This window comes from Bubalus kerabau, chromosome 20 (assembly GCF_029407905.1).
Source record: "Bubalus kerabau isolate K-KA32 ecotype Philippines breed swamp buffalo chromosome 20, PCC_UOA_SB_1v2, whole genome shotgun sequence".
Taxonomy (NCBI): Eukaryota; Metazoa; Chordata; class Mammalia; order Artiodactyla; family Bovidae; genus Bubalus; species Bubalus kerabau.
In genome coordinates this window covers 30,431,244-30,444,456 of record NC_073643.1, presented here as the reverse complement: position 1 = coordinate 30,444,456, position 13,213 = coordinate 30,431,244, and the positions used below count along the sequence as shown (strand labels likewise).

Below are 13,213 nucleotides of genomic sequence, written 5' to 3'. Positions count from 1 at the left end.
GAAAAGGAAAACATCCTTTGAAAACCAGTCCAATTCAAGTGGAGACCTATAGTTGCTTGCAACCCTGTTTCTAGCAACTCCCTAGCAGAGGGGACAGTCTCGGAGAAGGCACCATCTGACTCAGAAACTGGACTCTGCTTTAAAGGACAGTTGCCATGGCTAACAGGATGTCTGCAGCCAGCAAGAGAAGATAGTATGTACTTGCTGGCTGGGATTGCAACACCTGATAAGAAGAGGAAGCAAGCCAAAAGGATGATGGGAGCAGATGAAAGAGCTGAGAGAGCCAGTATCTCGGAGCACGCCAGAGAAACCAGACACCTTCAGGAATGCAAGGCCTGTGCAATACGGCCTGCATGCGGTTAGAACAGTTGGCCCCACAGCTGAGATGATGAAATCAAAGACCAAACACAAGCTTGACAAGCCAGAATTTTAAGAGAACCATCCTGAACAAAGCCATCTTTGATTTGCTCAACTCAGAGGCAATCTGAATCTTGTTTGTATGGTGATCAAAGATTAAACTGATTGGAAGAGTCTACTTCATTGATGGAAACGTCAAGTCAGTTTATTTCTCTCCTTCGATTCTTATCTCCTTGTAGCAAAGATGTGAAACAACAGACTAGCTACACCTCAAGCAGGTAGAATTTTGTTAAGCAGACAGCAGATAGTACACCCTTGAGACATGAGAGTGGGCTGACCCCAAAGGAAACAGGCTGATCCCCAAAGAGTGGCCTCCATCTCTGTTTGCTTTCCTCTTTCATACTTTCTGTCACCTCCCCCTGGAGCCTGATTGGTCCAGCCTTATGCTAAATAGGGCTTGTACCGGCCACCAATCAGGGAAGGGAATGCAAATAGACATACACTTCTCACTCTGGTTCTTGACTTCCTCTTTCCTGGACTTTTTCTTTTGTTTGCCTTCTATGTGATTCTTCCAGACACCATCTTGGACTCCTTTTTCTAGCTATCTAACAGGAACATGTGTAAATGTAGCAAGGACACGGATACAATCTGCTCTTTGTTAAAACTTCACAAAAATGAATATGCAAGTTATATGTCATTCCACAAGAGGGCACAACAGAAGCAAAAATAAAAATTGCTATACTTTAATTTTCTCCTGTACGCTTTATTTATTTATTTATTGGCATGACACCTTTAAAACATTTTTGTCACTTTCAGACAAGCACAATGACCTCTTTGGTACATAAGTTATTGGGGGTTTTTTTGTTTGTTTTTGGTTTTTTTTTTTTTCAGAATGAGGGCATTATAATGCTTTCTTTTTTTTTCCCCCTTGGAGTACAGTTGCTTTACAATGTTGTGTTAATGTCTCCTGTACAGGGAAGTGTATCCTATACACATATCCCTTCCCTCTTGGACCTACCTTCCACCCCCACCCCCCCCCACCATCACACCCATCTAAGTCATCACAGAGCAGCCAGCTGATCTCCTGTGCATTTTAAGCTAGCAGTTTAGTGATCCTCTTTTAAAATCTCAAAACAGCGTAAGTGGTGAATCACTATTTAATCGAGTGGATATTTATTTTTGTACAGATTTGCAATGAAACAGGACAAAAGAGCACTATAGAGGAATGATACTTTCCAAGTGTTCATAATTCTCTCCCCTATCTTAAACTATTTTAACAGTATAAAGGATATTTGAGAACATATAGCATTAAACAGAAAGTTCTTTGCTCTCTGCACATCTAAAACTAAGGGGAAATATCTCAAAGTAGATAATTACAAAGTATGTGTTGGTGGAAATATAAATTAGTGCAGCCACTGTGAAAAACAGGATAGAGGTTCCTTAAAAAACTAAAAGCAGAGTTGCCATAAGATCCAGCAATCTGACTCCTGGGAATATATATGGAGAAAATTTTAATCTGAAAAAATGCATGCACCCTGATGTTCATAGCAGCACTGTTTACAAGAGCCAAGACATGGAAACAACTTCAGTGTCCATTGACAAATGAGTGGATGAAGATATGGTACATATATATAATGGAATATTACTCAGTCGTAAAAAAGAATGAAACAATGCCATTTACAGCAACATGGATAGACCTAGAGATTATCGTACTATATGAAGCAAGTCAGAGAAAGACGAATATCATATGATGTCTCTTATATGTGAAATCTAAAATACGATACAAATGAAATGATTTACAAAACAGACAAGACATAGGAAACAAACATATGGTTAGTTATCAAAAGGGAAAGAGGTGGGAAGGGATAAATTAGGAGGTTGAGATTAGCAGATACAAACTACTGTATGCAAAGTAGATAAGCAACAAGGTCCTACTCTCCAGCACAGGAACTGTGCTCAATGTCTTATAATAAACTATAACGGGAAAGAACGTCAAAAAGACTATGTGTGTATATATGTATTTGAATCACTCTGTGTTGTACACCAGTAAGACACAACATTGTAAATCAACCCTACTTTAATTCTGAAAACTCCAAAACTATGTGCATCATATATAAAAGCATTCATTCAACAATACTTACCAAACCCAAACTCATTTCAGATAGTAATAAGAATAATGAGAAAAAATTAAAGCATTTTAGGAATGTTGGGGAGTGGGGCTGTCTGAGGAGGTCGCAGTTGGGCTGAGATCTGAATTCCTGGCCTTGAAAAGGTCATGTGCACGCGTGCTCAGTTGCTTCAGTCGTGTCTGACTCTTTGCCACCCTATAGACTGTAGCCCACCAGGGTGTTCTGTCCAGAGGATTCTCCAGGCAAGAATACTGGAGTGTGTTGCCATGCCCACCTCCAGGAATCTTCCCGATCCAGGGATCAAACCCAAGTCTTCTGCGTCTCCTGCATTGCTGGTGGATTCTTTATACTGAGCTGCCAGGAAAGCCCTGAAAAGGTTATTTTTTTATATATATTTAAATATGTAGAAACTGCCTGAGGTGGGGTGAAGTTCACTGAACTGTTATGGTTAGTTAATTCTAAAAAAGAAGAAAGGGTATAAGAGCATGGAGTGATGGGATGCTGGGGAGAGGCAGAAAAAGAACTATTTGAATTTCTTATTCTGTGGATTGCTGAATTGTCCATACTTTTATAACATACAAGCATGCATTTGTATAATTTCCCCAGTTTTTAAAATGGCAAACCAGTAAGAAATAGAAAAAAATAATTTTCATAATGTATGGAAACTTTTTATTCACATTTGCAAGGATATACAGACATGCCAGAATTACAGAGGATCACAGAAGTTGCTGGCCTCTTTCTGACCAGGTATTCTGGTTCTGGGTGTATTTACATTAAAACAAACAATAAATGCTACAATTATAATAGAGAAAATGATGATTGTACTGATCTATTTACTTGTCTTCCTGCCGTCAGTGTCCCTTCCCTCCTGCATGCCACTCCTAGATTTTTTAGTTTTTGAATGATATTCTCATGTGGATTCTCAGCCCAGAGTTCCTGTTGTTTTATAGGATCAAGTCGGGACAACCCCTCAGCGTGGTTTTTCAGGGCCCTTTGCATTCTGAACGAGTTCACTTCTTAACTTTTCAGCATTATTCCAAATCATAAATTATTATCTTAGATTGCCACCTCTATGTACTAGAGGATCTCTCAGAGGTTACCCAGCCATCAATGGACATCTTTATCATTACCTGTCTTTCTCTCTTTCACCCAAATTTATTTTCTCTGTAATAGCTTCAAGATAGGTCCATGTAGGTTTTTTTGAAAAAGAATATGATAGAATGGTGGAAGAAAAAGGAATTAATTTTGATCAAGTTGCATATATGTATTGAAATGTAAAATTTTCTTTTTGTTCTGATTTTGATTTGGAAACAGGAATTTGGTTCCAGAGGGAAAAGTCCAAATAGCCCCAGAAATCCTCTTCTATCCAGTTTATCTTTTTGTAGAATGAGAAAGGCTTGGGGACTGCAAACATTTGTCCCAGAATCTAACCCCTTCCCACGTAGCGCTAGTGGTAAAGAATCTGCCTGCCAATGCAGGAGACGTGAGAGACTCCGGTTCGATCCCCAGGTCAGGAAGAACCCTGGAGAAGGAAATGGCAACCTACTCCACTATTCTTGCCTGGAGAATCCCATGGGTAGAGGAGCCTGGCAGGCTACAGTCCATGGGGTCACAAAGAAGCAGACACAACTGGGCAACTAAGCACACAGCAAGGTATATATAATGTAACATGTTTGAACTAACCATTTTTAAGGTACAGGTCTGTGGCATTCAGTACATTGTGCAAACCATCACCATCTCCAGAACTTTTTCATCTTCCCAGAGTTAAACAATGTCTGCTTTTCTTGTGTGTTTCCATGGAGACCATCATTCGTTTAGTCATGATCTAACAGTGTATATGGAGACTGTGACTTGTAGACTGTACAAATGAATTGTTGCTATTTTAATTATATTCAAGTCTCTGTTTTTTATAAATGTTAGAATAAAATATGTGTTTCTTTTTTGCTTCTTGAGATGTCTTTTCCTCTTTTCTGTTTCCATCTTCTCCTTTAACTCTCTTTAACCCTATCCTGATTATCACTAACATCATTTACCGAAGATCCCCTCTTTGGAATTCAGTTCTGCTGAAATCTACATGGCTTTTTTTGCTTTTGCTTCTGTTCTGCCCTTTCCCTTTGTAACCAGCAATGGGGAGTCCCACAGCTGGCCACTCAAAAGCCAATAGGAAAGTTTGCTTTATTTTGGATGCCAGCAATGGTGGGCTGGGGGGAGAGGGAGGCTTTTATAGACAGGGAGAGGGGGATGCAGAAACTGCAGTCTGGTCTGACGGTCATCATGAAATTGGTGATCAGTGGTCTGACCAGTATCACCTTGATTGTTTTAAGTACAGTTTATCTTTAGTTCTGGGGTCTGTTTGTTCTCATTTCCTTGAGGCCATCTCTAAGAATTGTGGCAGCGGATGTCGTGGCTACAGTCTGGTCATCATGTAGTTAACTTCTCCCACCTGGTGGAGGTTTCAGTGTCTGGAAGACAGCTCACAGGATATAGCTCAAAATATTATCTATAGGCCTTGAGAAGGAACTAAAGATCCTTAATTATGCCTAATGACGAAATGGTTATTTCATCTCATCGGACTGTTTTCCTTTGTTTCTGCATTTTCTCACTTCTCAGACTAAACTTATTCTTTAGCTAAACTCTTTTCACAGACAGAAGGCAGGCAGAGGTCACAGGGGGCAAGAACCATAGGTTCCTGCTCCAGTTAGCCTCCTTCAGCTCCCTTTCGATTCCTTCAGTTCTTAGGGTCTTTTTAAAATCCTGGAGAGGTAAGGAAATGGGATATTATACATATTTAGCAACTTAGCTGCCCCATTAACAGAGACTTGGAGCATGACACACTGGACCACACCAGCAAAAGAATGATATTCAGCACGGTAGGTGTTATGTTGGTTTTCTCTTCAGGAACATGGTTCTTTTATTCTTCAGCTATTCACAGACCTTCTCATTTCTCAGGACCTCTCCTTTCTTCTGCAATCAGCCTTGAAGGATATTTAAAGTTACAATGGTTTTGAGACAGCTCAGTGATTGAAGTCATTACTTTGGGTAAATATTTATTGCTGCCTAATATGTCTACTAGGCATTACACTAGGCCCACAAACTTTAGAAGTTCACTAGACCTAGAAGGTCCCTGCCCTCATGGAACTTCTATTCTAATTGGGGAAGGCAAGCAACAGATGAGAAAATAATTTGGTTGTGGACAGAGGTAATATAGTGGGGTGATGGAGAGGCTGGAAGGCAAGAGGAAGGAGGCTCTTGGGTAAGCATTTCTGAGGAGACCACACCTGAGCTTATACCTGCAGGCTGAGTTAGAGCTGGGCGTTCAAAAATGGTAAGTGGAAAGCTCTGCCTCACATGCGGCAATCTGTTGGTAGCACTTTGCTCACAGGCTTGGGATGACGTTTATCCTAAATCACAGGTGCTCCCTAGAGCTTAATCTCGAGAGCCAAGGAAAGGGGGAGAAATGTGAAGTTACTGTTAACTGATTTATATCAACAGATATGATTTGGGGGCATCATTAATTTCACACTAATCACAGTTTTGATACTTTAGGCAATTGTCTAAAACAAGAGCTCACAAACCTTGACACTAACTAAAGCGTCAGAGCTGCACATGTATTTCATAAACTATAGATGCACTGTTTTTCAGCAGATTTGAGCACCTTATCTTCTTCACCTTGGGTGCTTTGAATTTAGGGAATAAAGTGAGAGAGATCATTCCAAAAGATGATTCCTGGGAATTCCTTGGCTGTCCAGTGGTTAGGGCTCTGTGGCCCAGGTTCAATCCCTGGTCAGGGATCTAAGATCGCACAAGCCATGCTGCACAGCCAAAAACAAACAAACAAAGCAAACAAACCAAAAAACAAAAAAATCCTTTTCCAAAAGATTGTTAAATGGGGTAGTTTCTACTTTATGTTTTCTTCTTGAAAGTGGGGGACTTATGTGTTAGTTTCTAACTAAGCAAAGGTGTAAGTGTGCCTCTGACAGTGGAAACTCTGGCTATATTTAGGCAGGAAGAGAAATGGAAGTTTTTGGCTTCCTATTAAGTCTGTTTTGCTCCCTACCGTTTGTTGACTTTGACAGTAATTGAACCATAATGAAAAGTTGAAGGTCTTAAAGCCAGAGTTGTGCTAGGAGGTGAAAGATCACCACTGATAAGAACTCGGTGCCCCGTAGGGTCAGAGTATGTCTATCTTTTAGGGACCATGGTTCATGTGTAATGAAAGTGCAGTGAAAACTCTTGAAGAGGTTTAAAGATGAAAGTGGTATCGTCTAATATAAGTTTTTAAAAAAGCCCTCTGGATCTTTCATAATGATATGAGGCTCAATCCATCAGGAGCATATTCCACTCTAAATGAGTATGCACCTAAAAGCCTAATAACAGAGCTTCCAGCTGTAGAAAGCAAAACCATGCTTAGAGAAATGGAGAAGTATGCAAATCCACAGTCAGTGTGGGAGACTTCAGCACTCTTCCTTTTTGGTAATTGTTTGTTAGTGTGAAAATTAATGATGGCTCCCAAATCATATCTGTTGACGTAAATGAACTTGCAGTAATTTCATATTTCTCCACTCTTTCTTTGTGTCTGAAGATAGAACTCCTTAGAGCTCCTGTGGTTAAAATAAGTAAACAGAAAATCAGTTAGGACCTAGAAATCCTTGACAACACTATCAACCAGCTGACCTAATCAGTAGCTATAGAATTTATAGAATGCTCCACCCAACAACTGCAGGATAAACATTCAGCATTCACCAAATGCTGGGCCATAAAACAAGTCTCAGTGAAAGGGACAGGACTGAAATCATGCAGAGTATGCTCCCTGAGTATAAGGAAGTTAAATTAGAAACAAACAGTAAAAAGATATCTGGAAAATCCCAAATATTTGGAAATTAAGCAACCCCCCACCTTGTAAATAAGCCATGGGTCCAAGAAAAAATGACACTGGAGTTTAAAAAATTGTTCTGGCTACTCTGTTAGGAATAGATCGGAGGAGGAATGACAGTGAATGGACCTTTCCAGAATTCTAGGAGAGCTTATAATGGTGCCTTGGACTGAGGGTGAGGCAGCGGAAAGGGAGAGAGATGGGCAAATTCAGGTGTATTTTGGAGGAACAGTGCATGAGACTTGCTGAGGATTGGCTGTGAACGATGAGGGTAGGAGAGGAAGCATCAGATCTCAATTCCTGGTTCAAATTATTTCACATCTCCCCATTGCTCTCAGGGTCAAGTTCTAATTTGTCTGCGTAGGTCCTGATCAGGCCCCTGCCCACTTGACCAGCCTAATCTCTCCCCACCCATGGCTCTTGGCTCTCCTGCTTTAAGCTTCAGGCCCATCAGCCAACTTGCCTATGCGTTGTTCTCTCTTGGTTACTGGGACTTTTCACATGCCGTTCTATTTATCTTTAACACTCTTTGCCCTGTTCTTCACTACTAATCTCTTGGCTTAGATGTCACTTCATCTGGGAAGCCTTCCCTGTTTTCACTCCAAACTGGTTTAGGGGGACCTTCTTTGTGCTTCTGTGCTTCCCCTACCATTAGCATATCTTTCTTTGCTTTATCTGCCTTCCCAGCTAAACTTCCTTGAGGACAGATAATACGCCTCAGTCTTTTACTACTACTGCTACTTACTGCTGCTACTGCTACGTCTATGGCAGCCAGTTACTGGGCTGTGAGTCAAGGAACTAGCCCTCCTGAGAGTGAGACAGTAAGACTATCACACAGCATTTATCGAGTCCGCATCGTGTGTGTGCCAGGGGCTTCACATGCATTATCTCATTTAATCATCCCAACGGCACTCTAAAGTGAGTGACTGATCCCACCTACAAGATAAGGAAAATAAGGCTTAGAAGGCTCGAACCAGCTTGCCCAAGACCACAGTTGGTAGTAGAAACAGAATCTGAACACAAGTAATGACATTTCAAAGCCAAAACTTCCAGCCACAGAGTTGTGCTGTCAAAGTCAGAGTAAGGTTGGAGCAAATAATGAACTTGAATGACAGCCAGTGGCCCCTGATAATCTTGCTGCCCATGGCCAGCCTTTGATCCTTACTTAGCACAGAGAGCCAGCAGGGTTCCCCGATGCAGCTGCCCAGGTTGGGGTGATGAATGGAACCGGAGCAGCTTTGTATACAGATAGCTATTGTCTGTGCCTATGCCTCTTTTTTGCCCTTCTCTTAGAAACCAAAGGCCTCATTTCTAGTGCTAATTTCCATAAGAGAATTAGAATGGCTGATTTTATACCCTTTCGGTAAGTATCCCTCTGCCCATTAAAACGTGGCCACAGTGATCCTCTTCAAATTAATACCACCAATAATTGCTGCAGAATTAGCCTCAAGAGATGCAATGTTATAGAAGGAGTCGGGTTTTTCTCCTGTTTTGTTTTTGTTTTTTTTTCTCAGATAAAGAGTAAAGAGACCTTTGTGCTCTTGTTTTCAGTCAAGGTAATAAGTGGATTCTATTATAAAGGTTCAAAAACTTCCATTTTTTCTCTACTGGACTTTGCCTGTATAAAAAACACTTTATGGTCAACACATGCTTTGAAGTACTGTGGCCACTGATGCGAATGGTAACTAAATACATTTGAAGTTTTTGAGAAATGGAGTATTTCCTGCCATATCAGTAAGCAAGGATGTCAGAGTCATCAGCCATTCCAGCCCTCCAAGTGTGAATTTCTGAGCCCTGTGGGCATTCAGGAGGAGAAGGCAATGGCACCCCACTCCAGCACTCTTGCCTGGAAAATCCCATGGACGGAGGAGCCTGGTTGGGCTGCAGTCCATGGGGTCGCTAAGAGTCGGACACGACTGAATGACTTCACTTTCACTTTTCACTTTCCACTTTCATGCATTGGAGAAGGAAATGGCAACCCACTCCTGTGTTCTTGCCTGGAGAATCCCAGGGACGGGGGAGCCAGGGGGCTGCCATCTATGGGGTCGCACAGAGTTGGACACGACTGAAGCGACTTAGCAGCCCCAGCAGCAGCAGCAGTATTGTTACTAACAGAACTTTTCCTGGGATAAGTGCTGGAATTCCCAGCAATGATTAATGTATTTACAAAGCATTTAACAAGGTTGCATGTATTTTTTTAATTTGGATAATCTGTTGTGACATGGTAGATGATCATTGTTTTTTATTTCATTTTATTGACATGTAAATTCTATTCCTCTACCACATGAGGAAGGAAAGATAAATGTTACAACTAATCATGTAAGTTTTAAAATTATTCAAAACTGAAATCTCCATGATGCCTGTGTCATATGGTGCCCATGTTCATCAATTTTAAATATTAGGATCTCAGAGGAATGTTGTCTTAACTTGCCATAACAAAATACCATAGCTGGGTGACTTGAACCACAGAAATGTATTTTCTTATAGTTCTAGAAGCTGGAAGTCTGAGATTAGGGTGAGAAGCCTCTCTCTGGCATGCAGACTGCTGCCCTTCTCACTATGTTCTCACATGGCAGAAAGAGAGACAGCGAGCGAGAGTGAGATGAGTGCAAGAGCAAGTGAGCAAGAGAGAGACACAAGCTGTCTGATGTCTCTTTTAATGAGGACACAGATCCTGTCTTACTGGAGAAGGAAATGGCAACCCACTCCAGTATTCTTGCCTGGAGAATCCTATAGGGAAGCCTGGTGGGCTACCACCTGTGGGGTCGCAGAGTCAGGCATGACTGAGCACGCACACACGCATCCCATCTTGAAGGTTCTACCTTCAGGACCTCAAGTAACCATAATTACCTCCCAAAGACCCCCATCTCTAAATACCATCACATTGAGTGTTAGGGCTTCAACACATGCATTTTAGAAAGACTCTTTCAGGCCATAACAAGTGTTGTTACGGTTTTAGGATGATGATCCTTCTTTGGTTAAGCTACCTTTAAATTTGGGGGAACAATAACAAAACAAGGTAAATAACCCTATTACTATAATAACAATGGCTTTGAAGTCTCAGACCCCAGGGCACAATTCTGATAAGTGAATAAGCATTTAGCAAAGGAGAACTTTTTTACTTAAGGTGGCTGACTTGAATGATCTACAACAGAGGTTGACAAACCAGAGTCCTTGAGACAAGAATGTCTTTTATGTTTCAAATGGTTGACAAAAGAAACATAAGAAGGAGGTTTTGTGACATCTAAAGATTATATGTAATTCGAATTTAAGTGTTCCCGAGTAAAGTATTACTGGAATCACCCATGCTCATTTGTTTATATATTGTCCATGGCTGCTTTTATCCTACAACAGAGTTGAGTAGCTGCAACAGAACCTAAAATATTACTCCCTAGCCATGTAGAGAAAAGCATTTGCCAATCCCTGCAGACAAAGCTGGCCAATGACTTGCTTTGCCTATTCCCAAGTCTAAACCTTAGTTGAAAATATTATTTCAAAAAGATGCAGAGCCATACCCACCAACAGTGGAAGAAATGGATCCAGAGACAGAGTATTTACCCTAAAGCCTGGCATGAACTAGTCTAGTTGTCCAGCTTCAAGTGTTCTAATGCCTGCCCTAGATTTTCCAAGAAAAAACTAAAAGAGAAAGACAGATGGCCTTACTGGAGGATGGAAGAAGAAAGCCTGGAAGAAGAAGAAAGTAGTCATTTGCAGATATTTTCACTCCCTGGGAAGTTTAACCCTTACAAATATAGTCAAGGGTCCTTGAACTGCACCAATCTGGGTCAAGACTGATCTTTTTTTAAGTGTCTATGCTCTGATTGATGCTTCTCCCTGAAGTCCAAGGAGAAGAAAGGAATGGGAGCTAAGAGTGATACCCTTTGTAGGATTAGCGTTAATCAATGAAATCAGTGTCAATGTTGACCTCTCGGGCCACTTCCTTTGTTTCTGACTTGTCATGTTTTCCCTCCTCACCCAATACATACAAAGGTAATTTTAAAGGATGTGGACTCCCTTCTCTACGTGGACACCGATGTTCTCTTTCTGAGACCTGTTGATGACATCTGGAAGCTTCTGAGGCAGTTTAATTCCACGCAGCTTGCAGCCATGGCCCCCGAGCATGAAATCCCCAAGATTGGCTGGTACAGCCGCTTTGCCCGGCACCCTTTCTATGGCTCCGCGGGGGTTAACTCAGGAGTCATGCTAATGAATTTAACTCGGATAAGAAGTGCCCAGTTCAAGGTAAGAAAGTAGTTTATATTTCCTTTTTTAAACATTAAGGCTTTGTCTTTTCAGCGTGATGTTCCTGGAGTGTCAGTGTATTGACTTTAGAAGTAAATGGCTTGTAGAAGAAGCCAGGGAAGAGAAAGGCATTTGGAAAGTTACAGAATATTTGTTGGTTTAGGAAAATCCCAGGTGATTATGGAATTTAAAGCTCTTCAACAGAGTTACTATTCGGGAACATTATGTTGCATTTCTGAATTCCATCTTTAAACCCTGTGTGTATCTCAGCCTTACAAAACTTTGGAGAACTTCTTGGAATTACCCTAGGGATAAATTTACATAAATATACAGAGATAAATGAACAAGGCCTCAGCTTTTATCTTGGCAAAAAACTGGAAGAACCTAAGTGAACATCAGTAGAGAACAAGTCAAAAAAAATTATCCTCCTACTAAAAAGGATTAGGTCAAATCTGTAAGTAAGATAAGCAAGATTTCTAAAAAAAGCATTAAGTGAAAAAATTTAAATGCAACAAAACATGGTACCATAGGGTGTGGTTCCTTTTATGCCTTAGAAATTTCCAGAAGAATACCTAAGAAACTGGCCATTAATTGTGGCTCCATCTAGACAAAGTGGGAATGGGAATTGTAGGAAGCAGAAGGAAAAATATCTACTTTTTACATCTTTGTGTGCTGTCTGAATATTTAATGTGAATATGTTGCTTTTGTCTTAAAAATAAATAATTGTTGTGAGATAAGTAAAAGGTATTTTTCCTTAAGACACCTTAATTATGGTATCTGTATTTTGTTCCTTCACTTCAGAGGCAAGAATTCAGTGTAACAAAGAAGGGTTCGATCCGGGGCCTGCTTTTCTGAGAAGCCATAGGCCCGCTTCTAGTTCTGGGTCCGTCTGCCATCCGTGTGTACTCCTGCAGTCTCCAGTCCTAATTTTGCTTTGTCCTATGCCTTGAGGCCAGCAGGACCCTTCCTCTGTTGATTTCATCTTCACTCTGGGGGGCAGAGAGTACAGGGGAGAACTCGTCCCTGTACACCGATACTCAGCAGATCAGATGTATTTGCCATATGTCATAGCCACTGTGATGGTTTTGTCTTTTCCAGAACAGCATGATTTCAACAGGGTTGGCTTGGAAGGACATGCTGTACCCTCTCTACCAGAAGTACAAGAATGCCATCACGTGGGGAGACCAGGACTTATTAAATATTATTTTTTATTTCAACCCAGGTAGGTTCTCTTTCGAGAATGTGGTTCATGGAGGAGTTCGCCCACCTCACCCCACAGAACACATTCCAGCCTGGGCTGTGTTGGCGGATCCTGAATTGTGCCTGTGTCCCCTGCAAAGGGGGCCTTTTCATCCGCCCTTGGGGTCTCACGTGGGCCGTCCTCTCTCTGCCAATACAAAAGGTCAAATGTTGAAACCTCCAACACTGGGCTCCATTTTTCAAGAATATCTTTTGGGTTTTTCCATGCCATGCTTTGAAGAAGTACAGGCAAAATAAGTGAGTGGCACAGACCTAAATGAAAACATTATAATCTAAGCGCAAGGCCGTCCATAGCCTGAACAATTGCTAGATTGAAGAGACTTGATTCTTGGGATCCTGACAGTGAAGGGAC

The 13,213-nt window shown here is 41.2% G+C and overlaps 1 protein-coding gene across 1 annotated transcript in view; it reads left to right on the top strand.

Moving 5' to 3' along the window:
- Nucleotides 1–13,213, top strand: part of GXYLT2 (glucoside xylosyltransferase 2) — an 81,958-nt gene that overhangs the window by 48,096 nt on the left and 20,649 nt on the right. The window contains exons 4-5 of the mRNA XM_055557813.1: nt 11,350–11,601; nt 12,700–12,823. Of these exons, the coding sequence (XP_055413788.1) occupies nt 11,350–11,601; nt 12,700–12,823 (376 nt within the window). The remainder of the gene's footprint in view (nt 1–11,349; nt 11,602–12,699; nt 12,824–13,213) is intronic.